Raw genomic sequence first — 26,105 nt, forward strand, 5'->3', positions numbered from 1 at the left:
TCACGCACAGCTAATGAGTAGGATTACTGCAAATAATAAGAGTTGACACTTACTGAGCACTTCTCCCGTGCCAGGGGCATTGACCCATTTCATCTTCCCCCGACAAACCCTGGGAGGTAACAGGGCTAGAACCTGGGGAACATGGTCACAGTTTGAACCTAGTCTTGTCTAACTGTGAAGTCTAAGATCCTAAAACCTACCATTCACCATATTCTTACAGAGTTTTTAGACCAAAGCACACTAAGAGAAGGAGACCCAGAACCTCCACATGAAGGGCATGGTGGGGTTCCTCAGCCTAGGGCCAAGTCAATAGGATAGTGTGGCTTGAGATGCCTCCCTGCCTAAAACCAGCAAAAGTACAATTGCAGCTGGGTCAGGTATGTCCATCTCCTGCATGTCGCACTCTAAGAGCTAGGATGCCCTCACGCTCTACAAGGACTAGATCTCCCTTGCGCCCAGTAATGCTCCTGCTCTGACTGACCCTCCTGTTGCATTGGGAACCTCACACATAAGACTTCTATTTGCAAAGACCACTCTATCTCAGGCAAGCGTCAGGATAAAATCCATCTTGCAGTAATTCACAGAAAGGTGCAAATGACCGTAAGACTATCAGACTTCCCAAGAGAGAATTTTTGGACCTAAATGACTAATTGACAGTACCCCAGGAAGGGGGGAGGAGACCTCTAGAAGGAGTGAGTGCTCCTCCACCTCTGGTATGACTCCAGGATGGGCTCCCACGTGGCCCACCTCTGCGCACATCCAGCCATGCCTCCACTCCTCACAAGCCTCCCCCACTGCCTCAAACCCCACATTTCATATTTGTTCTTTTTGATGTAGCCTAAAATACTAGGTCTCTGTTTTCTTCAAATATAGATATTCCTAGAAATATAACCCATCCATCCCTCATCAGACATTACACAATTTCTATGCATGAATTCATCAGATTAACCACTCACCTGGCTAAGGACTAAATCTTTGGGACAAAAAGTTTAAGAGAGGGACCAGGGAGGTGATTCGAGGCATGGACCGTCACAGTCACACTGAGTTTCAGGCAGGCTGGGAAGCAGGTGGCCAAGGACTAACTGTCAAGAGAGGTCTTCCAGCACTGTGAGTCAGATGGAGCAGGGAGAAAGCCCAAGGAGGTCAGCCAAAGTCAGCCAGAGGTGGAAATGCCGCAGCACCAGACAGGAAATGGTTCAAGTCCCGGATGTGCATGTGTGCTGAAGGCAGAGATAAGGAAACAAGACCACAGGATGGGATGAGAAAGAGTACATCCCTGTACGAGGACAGAAAGGGGCAGAAAACCAAAGCAGACAAGGAGAGAAGTCAGGAAGTTCAAAGGGATGAATAACAGATGAAAACAATGAAAAAGATGAAGATAACTCGTTTGAGGATAAAACACTCAAATTTGCAAGAAAATTGCACAAGCTTTATTGCATTTGATGCCCAGGAACCTGTCAGTTAGAATTTCCCAGATGAAGTACTGAGGTTCAAATAGTTTAAATGAACTAATCGAGGGCTCAGAAAAAAGAATATGAGACAAGGCAGCAAGCTCAGATTTTGGCATGCCCATATGTGACACTTAGTGTCATTTAACCCGTATGTGGCCCATTAGTAAAATGAGAAGAGGAAGAGAAGACATCTGACATTTGTTAATCTGCATTGTGCCAGGCATCATGCTTGGAATTTGATATAGTTTATTTTGCTCACATCTCAAAAGGTCCTAACGAGGTAAGTTTTAACCAATATCATAATACATCACAGGTTTCTATGAGAACCAAATTAAAAGATGCACTATTTCTCAATCTTTTTTCTGCCTTGAGACCAGAAGTCTGGCAGACCAAGAGCCCTATCTAGCCTGCAGGTGTGTGTGTGTGTGTGTGTGTGTGTGGTTTCATTTAATATTTAACATCTTCTAAAATTAATTGCCAAATATAAAAATTTTGGAATGGCATAGGAAAATCCATATTACCAGCTTCTTTTGACAAATCTGATGATCTGGCAACTCTCCGCTGAACCCAGAGCTGATGGGGCTCCCCCCTTAGGCACCCCACCCAGTGTCCTCACTTGCTTTGCTAATTGAACGCTGAGGTGTGAGTTTGCAACTCAAGAGCACAACAGGCTCCCCTAGGAGCACCTGTCTCTAGCTACAGACAATGATTCCCAGCAGAATGGGCCAGGAGAGAAGGAAGCAAAGGAAATCCCTGGCTGACAGGCCTTAAGAAGGGAGGAAGAGGGAGGAAGACCCAGAGGTAAGGATGAGAGGTAGATACCTGGGAAGAAGACCCTGGTGGGGAGGGAAGATGAGTAGTGACAGGGAAACACAAGGCAATTGTCACAGTTTTGCCAGAAGCCTTCCCGGCATGCTGTGAACCAACAGATACACCCACCCGGCAGACCGTCTCTGCCTTCACAGTAGATGCGACAAGATATGAAGTGTCTATAATAATTAGCTTTTTCTTGTGCCAGATCGACGATGACAAGAGACGAGACACAATTCAGAGACTCCGGCAGTGCAAATACGACAAAAAGGTGACTAGTCTCTGCTTCTCTGAACTCTCAGTCGGGCTGTGTTCCGGGCCTTCTGCTCATCCTTGCCCTGGCTCCTGATGTGGACCATGCAATGGTGCAGGCTGCCTCCAGGGGTTGTTCCTGGAGCTTTTCACAGGGATGGGCAGGGCTCTGCTTCAAGGGTTAGAAAACTCACAAGCCTGGACAAATAGAATTTTTAAGGGGGGTGGAGCATAGGAAGGAAAAGGAGAAATGAAAGAGTTCAGAGCTGGCCAAACTACCCTAGTATGATACTGTGGCTCGCTGCAGTGAGAGTACAACAATCGCACATGGGGGTTTTGTATCTTCTTTCCTCCCTGGGCCCTCCCCTTTCATTTAGTCATTCTCAAAGAAACATTCAAACCTGAGCCTATGGCAGGTATTAGGCACCCGGGATATAAATATCAATAAAATCGTGTCACTGCTCTCAAGAGCTTACAGTATACAGGGAAGATAGACGCACAACAAATTATTATAATATGCACAGAAGTGGTCGTGCTACAGCATTATCGCCTTAATTCAAATGATCTTTGCAGCAAGTGATTCTAAAGGATCTCAAGCACAACGATGGCAATTTCACTGAGAAACAGAAGATAGAATTGAACAAGGTATGTGTCCCTTACTTGAAATCCTTAAAGGAGAAATAGCTTCACTCCATCTTCCCTGAGCGCTGAAGTCCCTGGTGGAGCCAGATGTTATGGGGGATGGAGACCAAAAAAAGCCCTCAGCCCTCAACTCTACTTCTTTGTTGAAAATTCTACCAACAGAAGTTGAAGAGTGGTGTTTGATGGTGTAAAAAATTTTAGACATCTATTAGCATGTCCTAGAAAATGGCCCTGATATTATTTGCGTGTCGTCAAAGGTTCGTCTTCCAGGCTCCTTGCTGATAAAAGAAAAACTGTTGAGGAAGATGTAGTGGCCGTGAGAAATGTACTGACTTTCCAACGTATCAGGAATAATACATCTTCCCAAAGACCCAAAGCACGGCATGTTTTATTAGCATATTAATTTTTACTGTGGCCCTGCTCTCTGGCTGACTTGCTTTATAACTAAACATGTTATCTTAGTTGCTTCAGATTGACTATTACAACCTCACCAAGTTCTACGGCACAGTGAAGCTTGACACCATGATCTTCGGGGTGATCGAATACTGCGAGAGAGGATCCCTGCGGGTAAGGAACCATGATCATTTCCAATTTCCTAACTGGCCAGCCATATGGGAAGAAAGAATATTTAGTAGAAATGTTAAATGTTTACCCAGTGAAATAATATCAGAGAATTATCAGGAAAAAGTGGTACGTCCATATGCTTCCTAACTAGATCACGTAGATTTTGTCAACCAGTCTTACTACATCTTTACAAAAACAAAACAAAAACAAAAAACAAAACCAAGCCAAAAATAAGAGTGTAGACTTGAAAAGCCAGAGAACAGATGTGGGAAAGTGAGTGATTACCTCTAAATTCATTTTATTTTACTTACATACTTGCTTTTGCACTAAGAGAAAAATGGATAGTCAACCCTAACCCAATAAGCACTGGAGACTTGTCCATAAGTCCTGGTTCTGCTATAGTCTAAATTCCTACCCTTCTCTCCTTTGGGAGAGACTGAGGATGGCCCAGGAGTTGCCAGATGTGGTCAGGCATTCTGGTTGAGCAAGTCCAAAGCAGAAGGAGAAAGTAAGACAGGGCTGAACCAAGTTCCTGGGAAGAACAAAGCTTCAAGCTAGGAATATCAAATCACTGGGTAGTTCAGAAGGCAGGCATACACAAGAACCATTTACATACAAGAAACAAAGTCAGGTTTCAAGCAGAAACAGGACCAGAATGGGGAAATGGGCAGGAGCAGAAAGGAATCCAGGATAATTGCATCAAAGAGCATTGAAATATTTGCACCTCACCTTGAGCACTTTCTGGGCATCTGTTACAAGAGCTTTCAGCCTTTTAAATACCTTTGGGTAAGGTGACCATATAATTTATCAGGATACTTTGAGAAGGAAAGGGGTACTATAGCAATTATGTTGGAACAGCAGATAGAAACTGCAACTGGGTCCAAGCAAACAACGACGTGTGGTCACTGCCTTTGGGCTACATTCAGACCCAGTTTCTTAATTTTCTTAAAAATAACGGCACTGTCCTCCCTACAACGAAGTCAAAATATGAAGAATCGGGGCAGCAGCAACTTCAAAGAGGTCCAAATATTCACAATACAATAAAATTTTTAAATAATAAAATTTTTAAATTAATCTCTTAGAATTTTTTTAAAATAAGCTTCAATTATAAAAAGAAGAGTAGCTTTCAAAATGTGTGGCATAAACTTAAATCTAGCTTCAAGGAAAAAAAAAAATAGCCCTAAATGCTATTTTCTCTTAAAAGAATAATCTGGGGCACCTGGGTGGCTCAGATGGTTGAGCGTCTGCCTTCGGCTCAGGTCATGATCCCGGAGTCCTGGGATCGAGTCCCGCATCGGGCTCTCTGCTCCTTGGGAGCTTGCTTCTCCCTCTGCCTCTCTCTCTCTCTCTGTCTCTCATGAATAAATAAATAAAAATCTTTAAAAAAAAAAAAAAGAATAATCTGTTCAATGCAAAATTTAGAGGAATAACTATGGCCTAAGTAAAGGAAACTTACAAAGTTTAATTATTACTAAAAAGATAGAATTTTGAAGTGCTTTTATGAGTTTTTTGTTTTTTGGGGGTTTTTTTGCGAGAGAGAGAGCACGAGAGGGAGGAGGGTCAGAGGGAGAAGCAGACTCCCTGCTGAGCAGGGAGCCCGATGTGGGACTCGATCCCGGGACGCCAGGATCATGACCTGAGCCGAAGGCAGTCGCTTAACCAACTGAGCCACCCAGGCGCCCTACGAGGTTTTTTTAAAATATAAAACATAAAAGCTTTGACATTGGCCCCAACAACTTCTTAATAGACACATCTCCTGAAGCAAGGGGAAAAAAGCAAAAATAAACCGTTGGGATTTCATCAAAATAAAAAGCTTCTGCACAGCGAAGGAAACAAGCAGCAAAACTAAAAGGCAACCTACAGAATGGGAGAAGATATTTGCAAATGATATCTCTGATAAAGGGGTAGTATCAAAACCTATAAAGAACTTAGAAAACTCAACACCCAAAAACCAAATAATCCAGTTTAAAAATAGGCAGAAGACATGAATAGACATTTTTCCAAAGAAGACATCCAGATGGTCAACAGACAACATCACTCATCATCAGGGAAATACAAAGCAAAACTACAATGAGATATCACTTCACACCTGTCAGAATGGCTAAAATTAACAACACAAGAAACAGCAGTGTGTTGGGGAGGATGTAGAGAAAGGGGAACCCTCTTGCACTGTTGGTGGGAATGCAAACTGGTACGGCCACTCTGGAAAACAGTATGGAGTTTCCTCAAAAAGCTAAAAATAGAACTACCCTATGATTCAGCAATTGCACTACTAGATATTTACCCAAAGGATACAAAAAAATACTGATTTGAAGAGATACATGTACCCTGATGTTTATAGCAGCATTATCAACAATAGCCAAATTGTGGAAAGAGCCCAAATGTCCATTGACAGATGAATGGATAAATAAGAGGTGGTATATATATATATACCATGGAATATTATTGAGCCATAAAAAAATGAAATCTTGCCATCTGCAACAACATGGATGGAGCTAGAGAGTATTACACTAAGTGAAGTAAGTTAGAGAAAGACAAATACCATATGATTTCTCTCATGTGGAATTTAAGAAACAAAACAAATGAACATGGGGGGGGGCAAAAAAAAAGAGGAAAACCAAGAGACTTTGAGCTGTAGAGAACCAACTGATGGTGACCAGATGGGAGGTGGGTGGGGGATGGGTTAAGTGGGTGATGGGGATTGAGGAGGGCACTTTTTTTGATGAACACTGGGTGTTGTAAATGTTGAATCAGTAAATTCTACACCTGAAACTAATATTACACTGTATGTTAACTAACTGGAATTTAAATAAAAACTTGGAAAAAAAAAACCCATACATCCTCTCATACTTCTAATTAAAATTTTTAAAACAAAAATACACAAAAATAGGAATAAAAAATAAGGCAATGGAAAAGATATTTTCAGTTGTGAAAGAATACTTCATGACTATTAAATTACGAAGTCTTAAAAAAGGAAAAATAAATTTCAGAAGCAATACAACCATGAAAGTTTGACTCAAAAACTAAAAACTTAAGTAGGACAATAATGATACAAGAAATTATAAATTCCATTGTAGAGAATACCAGATTCAGCTTAATTCTTTAAAACTTCAAAAAGTAATTCTCATTGTCCACATAAATACTATCCTAATGTTAAATGAAAAATGAACATCTTCTAAATTCATTTAACATTCAACAAGGCTAGCATAAAGTTGATAGTAAAATATGATTAAAGACTAACCACATTTATGAAATTAGAAGGAAAAATTATAAATAAAATACTAGTAACTCTAAGCCAGCTACATGTAAAAAGCATAATATAATCAGATATGGTTAATTCTATGAAAGGAAAAAATATTAGTATAACACCTCATAACAAAAGGTCATAGAAAACTCATATGATCATTTTAATCAATGCTGATTTAAAATAAACACACATTCCTAATAATAACAATTTCAGGTCTTTCAAAATTACAGCGCTTCCTCGATTTACAATGGGTTACATCCCCATAAAGCCATCATAAGTTGAAAATATCCTAAGTCAAAAATGTATTTAATACATCTAATCTACCAAACAGCGTAGCTTAGCCTGGCCAACCTTAAATGTGCTCAGAACACTTACATTAGCCTACAGTTGGGCAAAATTTCTAACACAAGCCTATTTATGATAACGGGTTGAATATCTCATGTAATGTACTGAATACTGTACTGAAAATGAAAAACAGGACGGCTGTATGAGCAGAGAATAGTTATAAGCATATTGGTTATTTACCCTGTAATCGAGTGGCTGGCTGGGGGGTCTGAGGCTCATTGCCCAGCATCATGAATCGCCAGCCCGGGAAAAGATCCAGATTCAAAATTCGAAGTATGGTCTCTACTGAATACATATCACTTTCACACCATTGTAAAGTAAAAAAAATTGTCAGTCGAACCATAGTAAGTCAGGGACCATCTATAGAAATGTTTTTCATAAGAGGGCTAGACCAAAGCTGATTCATTTGATTTCCGTGAGATGAAATTTTAGAATACCAATTAACAGGGCCTAGTCAGAGGGTTTCACAGGGCCTTTTAATCCCTAAAATGCCCAGTCAACATTTAGGTAGTGTTTTTGGCTCTCTGCCCCAAGGTAGGAAACCTCTGTTATCTGAGTGGTCCTGGGCCCCCTTCTGGTATTGCTTACTCCTGTTGGGAGCAGACAGCAGACCCTTCTACAGGAAACCACTCCTTTGTGTCTTGAATCTCAAAGCAAAGCCTGTGCCAACGCAAACTTTATAGTCCCCTCCCTGACATCACCCCTTTAGGCTTCAATCCATAGCAAATCCAATCGGAACCTACTTTTGTAAGGAAACAAAGGAACCAGTCTCTCCCTAAATAAAAACAATATGCTTCCCATCTTATAAATATACAACATTGGCTAACCTTATTAGGAACAATTGACCCATTTATGCAACAAATATTTATGAGCCCATCTATACGTGCCAGACATTGGTCTAGATATTGCAGATAGAGAACAAAAATTATCAGAGTTTACATTTTCATAGGGAGAAGAGATCATAAATAAAAATATAAAATATGTCAGGTGCTAAGGGAAAGAATTACTTTAGAATCTGTCTGCTCATAATTTCCCTCTCTTAACCTGGCCTGGTACCCACAGCCAAGGCAGCCTTATCTGAAATGATTAATGACTTTGGACCCTTCTTTGGAAATTATTGGCGCAGTGCCTGAGTTAAAACTAAAGGTCAGATCGGGCTATTGTTGGTTGTTCGAGTTTTACTGTGAAGAATAGTTATTAACTTCGCTAAAACCCTGGATCTTGGGGCACCTGGGTGGCTCAGTCTTTAAGCGTCTGCCTTCAGCTCAGGTCATGATCCCAGGGTCCTGGGATCGAGTCCCACATCAGGCTCCCCGCTCAGCGGGAAGCCTGCTTTCTCCCTCTCCCACTCCCCCTGCTTGTGTTCCCTCTCTCCCTGTGTCTCTCTCCGTCAAATTAATAAATAAAATCTTTAAAAAAAAAAACCTGTATCTTAATAGAACCATCATCATATTAAAATGTTGAGTTCAAAATTCTAGGTGATACAATTCACACAAAATACAAGAACTCGCTCTTATTGACAGAGGACTTGGTAAATGTAAAGAAAACTTAGGGCTGTAAGCTAATGGATGCAAATGATCATAAAACATAAGCCTAAGGAAGGGATTCCTGAATAGCAATTCCTGGTTGAAACACACTAGTGGAATTTCAGTGAGCTAGAACCTACAATCCACCTGTGAGTCAGGCTTACAGCCCATGCTCCCGGCAGGTGTCTGCTCATTCCTTTACTCCTGGCTGGTGGAAGAACCAGGATTTGGGATATTAGGGGTATCTCCTGCTCATTTCATTGCAGTGACAGCCACCTGATGGTTCATAAGAAAGAAAAGAAACACATATTCAGGAAAATCAGGACGATGGATTTTCAGTTTGTTTCTGAGCCCCAGGTCCTGTGATTAGAAGATCATGATTAGCCTGTAGTTGTCTCTCCACAGTACCCCTCCTTGCAACTTCTTCCTTTTCTTTTTCTGCCATTCAGGAAGTTTTAAATGACACCATCTCCTACCCTGATGGTACATTCATGGATTGGGAGTTTAAGATCTCGGTCTTATATGATATTGCTAAGGTAAGAGACCTGCAAACACAAAGGCATTTATGAAAATGAAACATAGGAAAACAGATCTAGCAGACTTTCAACCTCTCTGACCATTGGTTTCTTCATCTGTAAAATGATAATAAAAATAGTACCTGTGTCAGAGGATTGTTGTGAGGATTTTGTAAATAATACATGTGCTTCATAGGATGCTTGGTACAAGTAAATGTTCAATATACAAGCTATTCTTTTTATTATTAATATTTTTTCTACTCTGAGTTTGGGGCACACATTTTCATAGACTTGCTGGAAAGCAAAATCATATAAAGCTGCAGGCAAGACAACAATCTTCAACTTTTTATGAGAAACTATCAAGGGCAGGCAACCCTCTTGCACGAGGCAATAATGAATTTGAACATGAATATTCCCAGATAGGATATGAAAAAGGAAGTGGATACCAGTGACCAGGACCTCGTTCAAGAATGAGGAAAAGTCAGTCCCAAGATTGAGCTGTTTGATAGTCTTAAATCACCTGAAAATCATCTAGAATCAGAATCAGTTTTTAAAAATATTATAAGATCCCCACTGTCTTTGCCACTATTCACTCCTATGATCCAGGATGAAAACCAATTTCTGCAAGGACACCTCTGGCCATCAAAGGGAAACACAGCAGCCCAAAAACCTAAGGTTGGGGTTGGGGGGCTTCCCCTTTCATAACTGAAGGAAACATTCTCTTTCAAAATAGAATGAGACCAATTATATTTTAGGAAATAATAAGGCTAGCTCCTCCTTTCAGAAAGGCAAGGCTATATTATTCATATTTTTTTAATTGAGGTGGAAGACCAGAGATATACCCAAACAGATTGAATAATTAGTCAGCAGAAACACTTAAAAAAAAAAATTAGGATCAACGCTTTGTTTCATATTAGATGTAATTATTTAACTACAGTCTTTAGACAACTGCCTCTTAAGATGCCGTGCTGAGGCAAATATTAGGGCATTAACAATACTTTTCAAGTAAAATTAACGGAACTAAATTTAAAATCTGATAGTGTGATTCTATATGCGTGCTGAAATGGTTTCAGAATGTCATTTCTTTCTTTAAAATAATCAAGCAGCTGAAGAGTGTCCTATCTCTGTTTCCCTGTCATCTGAAAAATTATAGGGAATGTCATACCTGCACTCCAGTAAGACTGAAGTCCATGGCCGCCTGAAATCCACCAACTGTGTGGTAGACAGTAGAATGGTGGTGAAGATCACTGATTTTGGCTGCAATTCCATTTTGCCTCCCAGAAAAGGTCTGTAATGAATGACATTTTTACTGGTTTCCCACTTAAAAAAAAATTCTCCCAAGTCCATGTAAGGTGGTCAGGGAGTAGGTGATGCTAAGTCAATAAAGACTTAGAGCCACAAGAGGAAACAGTTGGCTCATTCTCCAGCACTTCACCCTTGTCGGTTTTTAACAAGTGCTTCTTGAGTCCAACAAACCTCCTCTGTGGGTTTCCTTCATCCCTGTGTTTCTTGATATCAGTGAGGAAATCATGAAGAACTTATTGGCTGAGGAAGCAGAACTGGGTGAAAAAATAGACAAGGTTAGAGTCGTAAGAGACATAAAAATCATCTGCTCTAACCCTCATCCTTCATAGAAGACAGAATTGAGGTTCCAAAAGCCCAAGAGATTTGCCCAAGAAGATAGAATTCAAGGCCGAAGACCTATTTCCAAACTCTCATTCATTTATCTGTGATAATGATAAGAAATTATAATGATTAAAAAAAACCCCTCTTCTTAATAAAATATATTCTTACCTATCTATCCCTTTCTAGATTGTGCTAAGGGTCAAAAAAAGTAACAGAAAGAAAAGTGATGTGCAGTGTTTAAAGGGTTTTTCATGTTGAACATTTATCCATTTTTTACTATAACTCAGGGTCAAACAGCCTCAGAAATCTAGTGCTCACATGTAATGCCTCAAAATACCACCTAGATCCAAAAACCTAAATTCTATTTCTAATTCTACTTGGCAATCCTTTAGTTTTCCCTTAATAAAAGAAAAATGGTGGGGCGCCTGGGTGGCTCAGTTGGTTAAGTGTCCAACTCTTGATCTCAGCTCAGGTCTTGATCTCAGGGTCGGGAGTTCAAGCCCTACGTTGGGCTCCACACTGGGCGAGGAACCTACTTAAAATAAATAAGTAAATAAAAATACATTTTAAAAATAAATAAATGAAAGAAAAATTACAATGCTGTTCCTACTTCTTCAGTCACATCAAGCAAAAGATGACATTGGACTCAATCCAATATTGAGATATTGATGAATATCTAGCACGTGTCAAGCATGGTTCATCATGTGGTGGAACAAACCTCCTTCATTAGATGACTCACCACAACACAAAATTAGATGAATTGCTGTTCAAATGCTTTCCTCTTGAACATCACTCAGTTATACCTACCTATCTGTGCTGTTGGTTACCTGAATTGTTAGCATATGTGGATCTACTTACCTTTCTTACTACCCCAAACCATTAGGATCAATCATATGTATATGAATCACAAGTCACATAAATGAATAAGACATAAATTCAAAAAGGTAATGAACATTTGGATGGCAAACCAAACGTGAGGAAAACGTGCCTCAACATAAGCATGCCACTGGACCTCACAACGTGAATCTATAGATTTTTCATTGAAACTGCTGAAGACAGAAATCACAAAAAGTTTAGAAGGAGCTAGGTGACCCTAGAAAACTTACATGGGATGGAGGAAAATTAATGGTATGCCCTTATTGTTACTAAATAAGCTACGTGATAGGGTTCAAAACCCAAGTGTCTATAGGAACCAAACATGGAACACAGGAACACTTCACTTGTGTGAAATGAACTACATGGAAAGCATTAGGAAGTAGCAGGCACAGAGTAAAATTACTGTATGCAGTAATGTTAAAAAATATTTTATGTATTTATTTTTGCGAGAGAAGGAGTGAGAGTGAGCACGAGTTTTTTTTAATCATTATAATTTCTTATCATTATCACAGATAAATGAATGAGAGTTTGGAAATAGGTGGGGGGAGGGTGGGCAGAGGGAGAAGCAGATTACCCGCTAAGCAGGAAGCATGATGCACCGGGCTCGATGCGGGGCTCAATCCCAGAACCCTGGGATCATGACCTGAGCTGAAGGCAGACGCTTAACCGACTGAGATACCCAGGCGCCCAAATTGTATGCATTATTTTTTAAAGGATACTGTGGGAACCCAAGAAAACACATCTGTGAGCAATAGCGGATTTAGAGGCTGCCAATACGTCCCACCTGCAAAATATCAGTGATAGGCTCTTTACTTAAATGCTTTTAAACATGTATGCATATATATTAAATATAATACCTTTATGTGACAAAATATATAAATGTATTTTTTATTTTATAATAAAAATATATAAATTTATATATTTTTTAATTATGAAGGTTTTCATAGATGTATGCCATATGTCCCAAAAGCTATTAAATCCTCAGCCTCTCATATTCTACTGCACTCATTCTACAAATATTTCCCGAGTACTTTCTATACACCAGGTGCTATTCTAGGTAGGCTTGAGGGTTTTCAGCGCTATGATCCTAGAAGTTTTAGGGAAGACGTTGCCACGTGACCTCACCCAAATCCTGGCATTACACAGTCAGCTTAAAAGGCCAGGGTGTGTTCTCCCCCAATCACCAGCATTAACATAAACTCCTCCAAAGTTTGGGACATACAAATTCAGGACCACTCGGATTAAGGGTGCATGGCATAGAGACTTAAAGAACAAAAGCGGGTTGGAGACCTATGGGCCACTCATCTCCCTCGATTTTGCAATCTCACTGCTGAATGCGCAGACCTGTGGACAGCCCCGGAGCACCTCCGCCAAGCCAACATCTCCCAGAAAGGCGATGTGTACAGCTATGGGATCATTGCCCAGGAGATCATCCTGCGGAGAGAAACCTTCTACACGTTGAGCTGCCGGGACCAGAACGGTAAGTCAGACCGATTCATCTGCCCTCTCTGGGAGCCTGTGTTCTAGGCTGACTTCATCTGTCTGTGACCACAGCTCAGTCCCCTCATCTGCAAAAAGTAATGGCATATCCACCCTGCATGTCCCATAGGGGTATTAGAGGGGTTGACAGTATGAATGTTAGAATGCTCTGAAGAGCATAACATACCAGATGTTGTCATTGTCATCATTGTCAGTTAAAGACTCTTTCCTTACAATCTCCCCCTTCCCTTCTGATTCTAATAAAAGATGAGTATCTGTTTAACCCCTGAACTAGATCACTCTAGTGGGACAACATACATTTTATAGCTCCTACTGAGAGAAGATCTATAGATTTTGTCACACGTCCTCTCTGGGGCGGGGGTGGGGGGGTCTGGGGGGGGCGGCAAACGCTTCCTTCCTTTCATCCAATCCTTGCTTACTGAGCAATTATGTCCCAGGTCTCAACTCTCTGGAGAGTGGGTGTCTAAGGGGTATAGGGAGGGCGTGCTAGGGTCTTAGAAGAAGCCTACTAAAGGTAGTGGTATCCGAGTTACGTTTTAAAGGCTTAGGAACCTTAACTTAAGCTAACCTCCTGGGTATAAGTGGGTATCACACCCCTTCACCTGGTGGCTCATTCATCCTGTTGAGTGCTGGCCTCAGCTCTGCAACATTCTCACTGGGCACCCATCCGGGAGGAAGGGGGAGGGTGAACCAATTCAGAGTCTGCTGCTGCTAAAATGTTTTCATGCTGCATTCTTTCTTGTAATTTGAATTATTCTCATCCCATCAGAGAAGATTTTCAGAGTGGAGAATGCCAATGGAGTAAAACCCTTCCGCCCAGATCTATTCCTAGAAACAGCAGAGGAAAAAGAACTGGAAGTGAGTGCATCTCCCTGCATGAGTTTCTGGGCTGCTCTAACAAATTCCCAGCAACTTGGTGGATTAAAACAACAGAAATTTATTGCCTAATGGTTCCAGAGGCCAGAGGTCTGAAATAAGTTGTCAGCAAGGTCATACTTCCTCCAGAAGCTCAAGGGGAGAATCCATTCCTTGCTTCTTCCAGGAGCTTCTGGGGGCTACTGACATTCCTTGGCGTGTGGCCACAACACTCCGATCTCTGCCTCCATGGTTACAATCTTGTCTCCTCTTTGGTCTAATCTTCCTCCACCTGCTCCCAGGATAAGGATTCATGTGACTGAATGCGCCTACCAAGATACTCCACAATAAGTTTCCCATCTCAACGTCCTTTACTTCATCACATCTGCAAAAACCCTTGTTCCAAATAAGGTAACATTCACAGGCTCCAGAGGCCAGACCTCGGCCATTCCCTTTGGGTGCCATTATCAGCCTGCCACACTCCCTACGTCCTTTCTCACCTCTCCCAGCTCAAGAAAAAGCTGGCTCCTGAAGCCCATATCCCATTCTCAATTTTTAGGACCTAAAAGGTCAAGGTGTTCATGCGATACACTTATTAGGCTTGTAAATCCTACCCACTGATTTACAATTGAATATGTCAGCATCTAGAAACAATCGAGAAATGTACAGGATACATTCCAAGACCCCCAGTGGATCACAGATAAGCCCTGTATATACTAGATTTTTTCCTATAAATACATACCTGTGGTAAAGTTCAATTTCTAAATCAGGCACAGTAAGAGATTGACAACAATAATAATAGAACAATTGTAACTATATATACTGTAATAGAAGGTATGTGACTGTGGTCTGTCTCTTAAAAATATCCTTCCATACTGCACTCACCCTTCTTGTATTGACATGAGATGATAAAATGCCCACGTGATGAGACAAAGCTAAGTGAATGACACGGGCGTTGTGAAGTATTGTTAGGTTACTATTGACCCTGCCGATAGGTCAGAAAGAGGATCATCTGATTCCGGACCGTGGTTGACTCAGACAAGGAGGGACTGCTGAAGTCAGAATCTCCTGAGGTTGGGCCTGGGCATAAGAAACTGGAAACCTCCCCACATGATTCCACTAGTAGCCCTGGTTGGAAACCCTTGTGGAAGAGCCTCCCATTACAGTCACTGCCTCATATCCACTGACCCCAACGATTTATTGTCCTCGGCAACAGAAACCCTGCAAACTTCTGTAGAGTGTTTTGTCTCTCCCAACAATCCAGCCTTGTCCAAATTGGCATCACATTTTTCATTAACTTAGGACGTGTGTCTGTTTAACACCTGAACTAGACCACTCTAGTGGGACGACAAACATTTTGTAGTTCTTACTGAGAGAAGATCTGTAGTTTTTGTCACATGTCCTCTCAGGGGGGCAATGCTTCCTTGCATTCATTCCATTAGAAGGATGAGGCAAGATGGTGCAGGGGGCGGGGCAGAGACAGACTGAAGGGAACCCAGCAATCTCATCCTCTTTGTCAGAGTTGAGTTGTTTTAAAAATATTCCCTGCCTCAACTACTCATGGAGGGAAGACAGTAGGATTGGAAACCGCCCCCTGAGCCAATCGACCCCTGCTTTCTTTCAGGTCTATTTACTTGTAAAAAACTGCTGGGAGGAGGATCCAGAGAAGAGACCAGATTTCAAGAAAATTGAGTCTACACTGGCCAAGATATTTGGGTATTGTTGAAATGTTTACGTTTCCTCACAAATTTTCAGATTTTTCTAATGACAGTTGACATTCAGTAGCACCTCAGAATGGAATGCCTGTTCTAATGAAAAACCCCAGACCACAACATCTATCTCAAAAAAATTACAAGGAGATGGAGACCAAGAGACCATTTTCTCAGGGAATAATCACTTGAAAAGTTAAATACTCAAGGGCAACACTTGCCTGATTAAAAAATAAATTCTGACTGATCACAAATATGTCTGTTAAAAATATAGTTCCCTGGGGCGCCTGGGTGGCTCAGTCAGTTAGGCATCTGCCTTTGGCTCAGGTCATGATCCCAGGGTCCTGGGATAGAGCAGCCCCCAAGCCGGTCTGGCTCTGTGCTCAGAAGGGAGTCTGCTTCTCCCTCTGCCTCTCCCCCCTACTCATGCACTCACACTCTCTCTCATAAATAAATAAAATCTTTAAATATATATATAGTTCCCTGACCATTCTGCAGGTAATTAGGATTTACAAGTCTAGCATGGGTCCTATGAATCTGCAAAGCCACCGGATAATTCTTAAGATCAAGAAGTTTCTTAAGATCTTAAAACCAGCAACGTTAGCCTTTGGTACTTAAGACTTGTGCCCTAAATCGGATTATAATTCAGGGTCCAAAACAAAAACAAAAACAAAAAAGCACACAATTACCCAGTAAGATTGAATTCCATATTTTCTGTGTTTCAGTTACATACAATGCAGAGTGAGAAAAATAACCGTGAAGTAAGAGTTAGGAGATCCAATTTCTAGACTAGGATCTAGTAATAGCTTGCTGCGGGACATTGGGCAAAATGCTTACCCTAACTGGATGTCAATTTCCTTCTTTGTAAAACTGGATTTGAATAGGACGATTTCAGCAATTCCTTCCAGCTCTTAATTTTCCATAGTTGTCATTAAGTCAAAGATTCAGATACTTAATGAGCCGAAAAGCCCAGGGCTGAGATGGGGTTGAGTGAATTCATGAGAGGGTGGTCATTGATTGGTACATCTAATCCATCATTTGTGTGAAAGGAGCAGAAAATAATGAACAATGTAATTCTTGCCCATTTTTCATTCCTTCACAGACCTTTGACTAAGATCAGCTGAGACTGTACATGTGACAGATGAAATGTAAACTCATGAAGATAAACTGGGCCCCCAGTACTTAGCCTCGAATAGGGTGGTTCTCAAACTTGGCTGAACACTGAGATCGCCTGGGTGTGCGGGTTGGCGGTGGTGGGGGGGGGGGGGTTGTTAAAAAGACCAGGGCCACAGTCCTGCCCCAGAGAGTCTGATGCCATTGCTCTGGGGAGCAGGCTGGCATGAGGAGTTTTAACAGCTCCTCTGATGATTAAAATAGGCAGTCAAGGTTGAGGAAACTGTTTTAATTGAATCAATTCATCACGAAGGAGGATAATCTATCTTCATCCCTTACACCTGCTCCCTCACCCAACTAGATTCTATACTAGTGGCTTCAAGGAAGAACCCCCTGGGGAACTTGTTAAAAAATACTGCTTCATAATCCCAAGCTTAGCGGTTTCCAGGGATTTAGGTCTGCGGTAGGACTCAGAAATGTATCGAATTTTTAACAAACCTCCCTCCCCACCCTAGGGGACTATGACGGAGGCCATCTTCTTCTTGAGCTCTGAAGTGGTAACTTACAATTGTTGTAATAAATGGTAGGGTTTATTCAGCCCCTTCAATGGCGCCATTTACGTTATAAACATTATCTCGATCCTGAACCACCCAGCGGGCACTCAGCTTATCCCCTGACCAAACTCTGCACCAAGGCTTGCCAAAAGCTGTCATCTTGTCTAAGTCTCCTTGGCCTAACAAATCATCTGGAGTTAGGTTTTTTGCTTTAGGAGCTCGCCTCTCTGTTCTAAGGAGATAATAGAAGGCTCAGCTTTGCTTTTTTTTTTTTCCTAAATATTTTATTTATTTATTTGACAGAGAGAAAGAGGGAGAGAGAGCATGAGCAAGGGGAGCAGCAGAAGGAGATGGAGAAGCAGGCTCCCCACCCAGCAGGGAGCCCAATGCAGGGCTCAATCCCAGGACCCCAGGATCACAACCCGAGCTGAAGGCAGAGGCTTAACCGACTGAGTCACCCAGGCGCCCTTCAGCTTTGCTTTTCTTGATCCTTCTCTTATCGTTGCATTTATCACACTGCTAGAGCCTTTAAAAAAAAATGTCTCCCTTTATTGTAAATTATTATTAAAATTTCAGGAAACAGGTATAAGCAAACAAGAAAGAAAAAACCACCTATTTGTCAGTAGATGACCACCTGGTTTTCAAAACTTAAAAATAATAATTTTGGGGGCGCTTGGGTGGCTCAGATGGTTGGGCGTCTGCCTTCGGCTCGGGTCATGGTCCCAGGGTCCTGGGATTGAGTCCCGCATCGGGCTCTCTGCTCCTTGGGAGCCTGCTTCTCCCTCTGCCTCTCTCTCTCTCTCGGTCTCTCATGAATAAATAAATAAAATCTTTAAAAAAAATAATAATAATAATTTTTGCCATTTTATCAACTTCTTTGTTTAATATCGAGGTAGCATCTTTCTGTACATTTAACTATTCTAATTTGTGTTTAATGATACATTAATATTCCATTGTATCATAATACTTTAATTATGTTTTGTTACACATTTGGCTTATTCTTGAATGTTTGCTATTATAAAGAATGCTGTAGCTTTTTTTGTAGTTACTTTTCAGCACATTCATATTGCTTCCTTTGGATAGTTCCTAGAAGTAGTGCTGGTGGACTGATCACAGTGTGTGTACTTTTCAAGTTTATGACACATTTTGCCAGGATGCCCCTCCAGGAAGGTCATAGTGTCTGTTTTTCCTCCTTAATTCCATTGATTACCGTTGTTCTAACATTCGGTTTTCTTTAAAAAAAAAAAAAATCTTATATCTATTTATTTCTATTTAATTTTTCCTGAGGTTAATTTTTTTAAATGTGTGTTGGCCATTTTTATTTTTTTAATTAACTGTCATATTTGCCCACTGTGTTACTAGATGTTTATGCTCTCTATCTTTTACCACGTACAGCCTATTTCACGACCAAAAAAGTGAAAGTTATATGGACACCTTGATCCGACGTCTACAGCTGTATTCTCGGAATCTGGAACACCTGGTGGAGGAGAGGACCCAGCTGTACAAGGCAGAGAGGGACAGAGCCGACAGACTTAATTTCATGTTGCTCCCAAGGTAAGGCAAGTCCTCCTGCAGGATTCCGCAGCTGTGCCTTGTTCCTTCCAGCTGAAAGTGTCAGCATTTTTGTCTAGTATTTTTTTTTCCTTTGCATCTATATGGGATCGCTCCCTTTTGCACATTCTTCAGCAAATTATTGAGTTAAAAAAAAAAATACCTTGCTAAGACTTGGTCTGGTTCGTACTCTAAATATCTAGAAGAGGGACACCTGGGCAGCTCAGTTGGTGAAGCGTCTGATTGCAGGTCAGGTCATGATCTCAGGGTCCTGGGATCGAGCCCCGTGTTGGGCTCCCTGCTCAGTGGGGAGTCTGCTTCTCCCTCTGCTTGTGCTCTCTCATGCTGTCCTCTCTCTCTCTCTCCCTCTCTCTGTCAAATAAATAAAATCTTAAAAAAAAAAAAGAAAGAAAAGAAAATCTTATTTAAAAAATAAATATATATATATATATATCTAGAAGAAAAAGGCTATTTTCTTCTCTTTTTTTTAAAGATTTTATTTATTTATTTGACAGAGACAGACACAACGAGAGAGGAAACACAAGCAGGGGGAGTGGGAGAAGCAGGCTCCCCGCTGAGCAGGGAGCCCGATGCGGGGCTTGATCCCAGGACCCCGGGATCATGACCTGAGCCGAAGGCAGACACTTAATGACTGAGCCACCCAGGCAGCCGGAAAAAGGCTATTTTCAAGTGGCTGTGTGGTGCCCCAGAAGGAGCATGGGCGGTGGAGTTAGAATGACTAGGGTTCTAACACCTCTTTGCCACTTTTACGAAGTCTGGGACCTTTGGCAAGTCACTGGCTGTCTCTCCTTAATCTCAAAATGGAAATCAAAGTTTTCCTATTGAATCTAGGAGCCATGAGGCTCTTGCAGGCACTAAATGCCCATTTCCACCTCAAAGTAGAAGCCAAATTACAAGAAGTAGGGGCAGTCGTGAGTGGAGAAGGTGGGAGCCACGTATCAGATGCCTCATCACAGAGGCATCTATGAGCTGACCTCTGTTTTGTGAAACAGAATCACAGCCATGGACATAAGAGAAAGGAGGTAAGGTTGAAATCCCCAAACAGTTTAAAGTTTTCTGAGTGCTGGTACTCAGAAAATAACTAAGCAAAGTTAAGAGAAGCAAGAAATTAAAATGTGAAGAGCTAGAAAATAGGCTTGGGCCAAAGGGAGCAGGAATGTTCTCCTGTCATTAAAGTAGACTAAACTGTTCTATGAGCTGAAGACTAGGCTAGGAGTCTAGCATTGGGTGAAATCGTGGAAACTGAGGTCAGCAAGGCCTGACTTCAAGCCATGGTTCCACCACCAACTTGGACAAGTTACCTACATGAGCCAAGCCTCAGTTTCTCATCTACCTCATAGGCTGGCCCTAAGAATTTCCTGAAATAATGCCCAGGATATAAGGTAGTCAGCACAGAGCCTGCAATGCCCATGGTTTTGAACCCATGCTTCATTTGGAATATCAGTTCTACATTACTAAAGGAATGATTTTGAGACCATGGGAGCTGTCTTCTAAATAAAGAGACAGTTTCTCTTTGACAAACCTGGGTGGAGAGGTGGGAGTGACACACATGCTCTGTTCAGTCATCCGTGCCCGAAGGGAGCCTACTGCAGAATCTGTGTGTCCTCAGAGTGCCAAGGAACAGCCTGGGAATGATACCCTGGAGATAGCCTTGAGCCCTTAATATTCCCATCAGAGATTTTTATATATATATATATTTTTAAGATTTTATTTATTTATTTGACAGAGAGAGAGAGACAGCGAGAGAGGGAACAGAAGCAGGGGGAGTGGGAGAGGGAGAAGCAGGCTTCCCGCTGAGCAGGGAACCTGATATGGGGCTCGATCCCAGGACCTGGGATCATGACCCGAGATGAAGGCAGTCGCTTAATGACTGAGCCACCCAAGCGCCCCAGAGATGGCGATTTCTATCAGAGCTTCAGAAATGCTAGTTATACGATGCATAATTCCTTCCCTGGCCTTTACTGCTGAGTGGTGACAAAAACAACATCCAGATAATCCAGCTGCCTTCCTGGGGTGTCATCATCAGTGGCTTTAACCAATAATGTTACTCAAACGATTAGTTTGAGAAACAGCTAGCTCACCACCTCAGATTTTTATCTTACCCTTGGTGTAATGTGCCACTTTGACCACTAGATGGTAGATGTTTTGTTTGTTTTCAGTATAGTTGACAGACCGTGTTATATTAGTTTCAGGTGTACAACGTAGTAATTGGATGATTCTGTACATTACTCAATGCTCACCACAATAAGTTTAGTTACCGTCTGCCTCCATACAATGTTATTACAACAGTATTGACTATATTTCCTGTGCTCTACTTTTCATCTCCATGGGTAGATGTTTTTATTGGATTGCCAAAGGTTATATGGCACCAATCACTTCAATAGCTGCAATACACCAGGCCTCCAGTGCAACTCACTTTGATAATTTATGTAAAAAGTATGTATATTTGTAAAAGAAAACTAAAACATACGCCAACAATAACTACAAGGATCAAAAAGAAACATAATGGCAAAATTGCGAATAAACTCAGACTGCATGTAGGAACCAGATACTACTTAAACACTTATTTAAACAGTGCCCCTTGGGTTTTGAGACAGTAAAATAGAAGCTTTTCTTCTTGTGGGAAGCCTTTCCAAGACATCTACTGTGTTCACTAATTTGTCTGTGTCGGCAATAGCCTGTTACCAAAGCTCGCCAGGCTAAGTCACAGCTCTTCATTTATCTACCAACATTAGTTTCTCTCTCTGGATAATGCACTAGTTTCCAAGCTCATATGACTTTACAGTTATAAGCAGTAATAGGAAGGGTAAAGATGGTGAAATATCCAATTTTATCATTACATTTATATAGCCTTTAAAAAATTTGCACCCTTACACTGGGCCGGTCAAGAACAACCACCCCAGAAGTGCCCTGAGAATCCAACCAGCCACATCACAGGGGTGTTTCTCAAAGGCCCCAGGCTTTGTCATTGCACCAATTGAAAAGACTTTCCTCGATGCTTTGGAGGTTCTCACGAGTGTTGCGTGTCCTTGTGGTTAATGAACTATTTTCTGGGAGAATGGCAGATATTCCTCCTTCGATACAATCAGCTTACCTCCAGATCTTCCTCATCTCCATGAATACCCAAGGTCTGGGTTGTGGAGGAGATGCCCGGAAATAAAAAGACCAAAAGGTGGGATGTTGCTGAGTACTGGCTCTCCCCTTAGTGGCTGTGGGACCTTGTGAAAGTCGTACTTTCTTTTTAAGCTTCAGTGTTCTCAGTGACCTCCACGGCACCTCCCAGCGGCCATGTTCTGATTCTAGTGGTTCCATACTTGGATCCTTTACAGAGGGATCCCAAGGGCAGACAGGGAGAGGCTAGTCTCATGTTGGCCCCACCCATTTTCTCAATGAAAAGGCAACTTGGCGCATCAAGGAAGTATGGTGTGGAATTCCTTCTTTGTGGTTCTCTCTTAATTCTGAGTCCGATATACTACTCCCTCCATTTCTGCAACAAAGATATTCTAAGTTGCTTTTATTTGACTTCTGCAGTTTTACCATAATTTTAACTTGACTGACTGACTTTGCTTTTTAAAAGACCCAAATCTGGTTCAAAAATATATCAAATAAGTTCTTGTTCAGAAAATATCAAAGTTAATTTTTAAATGTATTGTTCCTTTATAGTGATATTAAACAATACCAAGTAAACCATGCTTGGGAGGCAAAACTGTTGGCTCTGATGAAAAAAGTCAGGTGTGACAGCTGTAGTGATTCAAGCTCTTACATTAATGACACACCCGCCTCAGCTTCCTGATGTAGAGCTATAGCTAGAAGAAGCTGACTATCAATACAGTGGCAAAAAGTGGGCAAGTGTGTATCCATATGAGGGTTATATAGGTACTAGAGTTATATGTACATGTTTATTAGGGTTAATAATCAAGTACCAAGTTAATGCTAAACCTGCGTATATTCCTCTGAGTTCAAATGCAAGTATCATATGTGTATGTATGTAATATATTCCTACAGTCAGTATGTGCGACCAGTCTTTGCTTCCTGGTCACCCCACCAAATCCTAGAGTTCCCTGTGGATCATTACTACTGTCTCTAAGATTTATGCAAGATAAAAAAAATAATTACTGAAGTCGAAGTCATTTTTTCCCCTTTCTCATCTAGGCTAGTGGTAAAGTCTCTGAAGGAGAAAGGCATTGTGGAGCCTGAATTTTATGAGGAAGTTACAATCTACTTCAGTGACATTGTAGGTTTCACCACCATCTGCAAATACAGCACCCCTATGGAAGTAGTGGACATGCTCAATGACATCTACAAGAGTTTTGACCACATTCTTGATCACCATGATGTGTACAAGGTAACCACTTCACCTAACAGGCTGAAATGATTGTACTACCCTTGGTCAGCAGAGCCAAAGTTGGTTGGTTCCTATTATTACTCAGATCTTGTCCTAATTTAAGATTTAATGAATTCATGATTGAATCTGAGCTCAAAATGAAGGGAAGTAAAAGAGTAACAAGGGTCAGAAGTCAAAATGCCCATGTGACTTTAAGAAGCAGTTTGAAAGAAACAACATAAACCTCATCAGGAATGAATTTGGGGTACTAAATTGAGAGAAAATGGCATTCTCTCAAATCATCTTTTAAAAAAATGGACAGTGTGTGGACTGATTGCAAAGGAAGCAGAGAAGACACTGGAGTTATAATAAGTAGAATAGGAATCTGCTGTTGAAGTAGCAAGCATCATTAAAAGAAGACTAAAGAAGAACAGGGAGAATATTCTGTAAGTTCAGCACTCTATCTGATTAGAGTGCGGGCCCATTTTGGGCTCATAATGTCTGAGTCAGAAGAGTAAAGGAGAATTGAATTCCCACATTTTCATGTTGGAAAAGCAGCAGAGCTTATGGAGCAAGTAACTTAGAATTAGAGCTATTTGTTCAAATCCCAACTGGCCCTCCCTGTGTGACCTCATAAAATACATTTAACTTTGTCAAGTTTCAGTTTGCCTATCTGTAAAATGGAATGATAATAACACCTAACTCGGTAGATTATTGTGAAGGTTATTGAGATAAAATACTGTATGCTCAAGTAAAGTTTAGAGGTCACTCATGTAACAGTCTGTCATAATGGTTATTACCCACAGAGAAGATGTTCCTTTTAGGGTTTGTCTTAGCCCTATCTTCACTCTATGTAGGTCAGTAAAGCCATATGAACAATAGTTCTTGTTGGATAGGAAATGGTTATGCGTTTTAGAGATGGTTGGCAAAGAGAAGTTAACTACCCAACAAACGTGAACTATATGATTATGAAAATAAAATTAAAAGGGAGAATAATGTTTATAGGATACTGTTGATACAAATATACTTATTACAAGAAAAGTGTTTGGAATCACCATACTATAAGAATGTGCATTACAGGGGCGCCTGGGTGGCTCAGTCGTTAAGCGTCTGCCTTCGGCTCAGGTCATGATTCCAGGTCCTGGGATCGAGCCCCGCATCAGGCTCCCTGCTCGGCGGGAAGCCTGCTTCTCCCTCTCCCACTCCCCCTGCTTGTATTCCCTCTCTCGCTGTGTCTCTCTCTGTCAAATAAATAAATAAAATCTTAAAAAAAAAAAAAAAAAAAGAATGTGCATTACATCTTGGAGGAGCCTACAATTATTTTTTGTCAAATAGGACAGGAGAAAAAATGTTAAGTGCTAAAGGTGACTTTTCTGGTAATTACAGGTGTTCCTGAAATTATATACAACCATTCAGACTATGTAAACATTAGAGAAGGGTCACCACATCTGGATGGTTTATATTATTATGAAGTACTTTCGTATGGTCAAAGTCTTTTATAGCTGTTTTATCATTCATTTAAGTAGACTCTAAAACCATGAAGAAATTAGCAGAGACCTGGTCTTGAGCTAGTCCCAGAAAAAGAAGTATGGGGCTGTGCTCACACTGAGTTCTCAAAAGCTTTTGTTTTGACATGCCATCAACTGCTTGTTTTTTATGTCTTCTGCCTTTTGAAGGGGTAGGACTGCTAATGAGCAACTATTTCCACAGGTGGAAACCATTGGCGATGCCTACATGGTGGCCAGCGGTTTACCCAAGAGGAATGGCAACAGGCATGCAATCGACATTGCCAAGATGGCCTTGGACATCCTCAGCTTCATGGGGACCTTCGAGCTGGAGCATCTTCCCGGCCTCCCCATATGGATTCGCATTGGAGTTCACTCTGGTACGGAGTTAAGCAATGTAGCAAATGGGAACCATATGAACCTCTGTGCACCAACTAAATCAGAAAGGATAGAGGGTCTCCAGATGTGATCGATTTTCCCATGAAGTTTACTCTTGAGTCTGCCTAGCAAATATGACATCCCATTACATATCCTGACATAATTAGACCCAATCCCAAACCCTAATGAGGTCCCATTACATATCCTGACATAAGTCGACCCTCCTTCGAGAGTTCTAGGGAACAACACCTTTTACAGCACCTTTGACTCCTGGAATGATAAACACCAACTACAGACTAAAATGACAGCTTCCAGACTTCCTCCTATTTAAGTCCCCATATTTACTGTTTCATTTATTTCCTGCCCATTCCCTCCCTCTCCCCCCACCCCCAACGTCTGTTTGTTTTGTTTTGTTTTGTTTTGTTTTCCCACTACACTATTATAGTATCTTTCATGGATTGGATTATCTACAGGGGAAAAAAATAGCTGGTAAAATTCCTATAATGAAAGGGCATTTATGTCCACCCCACCCCCCTCTATGGTACAGAAAGTACATGGATCATTCAAAGACCATGAAAGATACTCAGCCTAGAATGTAGAGATTTGAGAAGATGAGCTACAAATGTTATAGAAAAATGAAGTTGGAGAGGAACTCAGAAGTCATCTAGATTAATCCTTTATAGGGCATAACTTATTTTTATAGGTTCCAAGACAAGTAATACTATAGCTACCTTTGGAATA

General features: G+C 41.2%; 1 protein-coding gene across 1 annotated transcript in view; it reads left to right on the forward strand.

Moving 5' to 3' along the window:
* Positions 1 to 26,105, forward strand: part of GUCY2C (guanylate cyclase 2C) — a 73,148-nt gene that overhangs the window by 40,067 nt on the left and 6,976 nt on the right. The window contains exons 13-23 of the mRNA XM_021690455.1: positions 2,470 to 2,532; positions 3,087 to 3,158; positions 3,618 to 3,722; positions 9,287 to 9,373; positions 10,506 to 10,638; positions 13,197 to 13,334; positions 14,124 to 14,212; positions 15,834 to 15,925; positions 18,981 to 19,139; positions 23,310 to 23,502; positions 25,192 to 25,366. Coding sequence (XP_021546130.1) covers positions 2,470 to 2,532; positions 3,087 to 3,158; positions 3,618 to 3,722; positions 9,287 to 9,373; positions 10,506 to 10,638; positions 13,197 to 13,334; positions 14,124 to 14,212; positions 15,834 to 15,925; positions 18,981 to 19,139; positions 23,310 to 23,502; positions 25,192 to 25,366 — 1,306 coding nt within the window. The remainder of the gene's footprint in view (positions 1 to 2,469; positions 2,533 to 3,086; positions 3,159 to 3,617; positions 3,723 to 9,286; positions 9,374 to 10,505; positions 10,639 to 13,196; positions 13,335 to 14,123; positions 14,213 to 15,833; positions 15,926 to 18,980; positions 19,140 to 23,309; positions 23,503 to 25,191; positions 25,367 to 26,105) is intronic.

This window comes from Neomonachus schauinslandi, chromosome 5 (genome assembly GCF_002201575.2).
Source record: "Neomonachus schauinslandi chromosome 5, ASM220157v2, whole genome shotgun sequence".
NCBI lineage: Eukaryota > Metazoa > Chordata > Mammalia > Carnivora > Phocidae > Neomonachus > Neomonachus schauinslandi.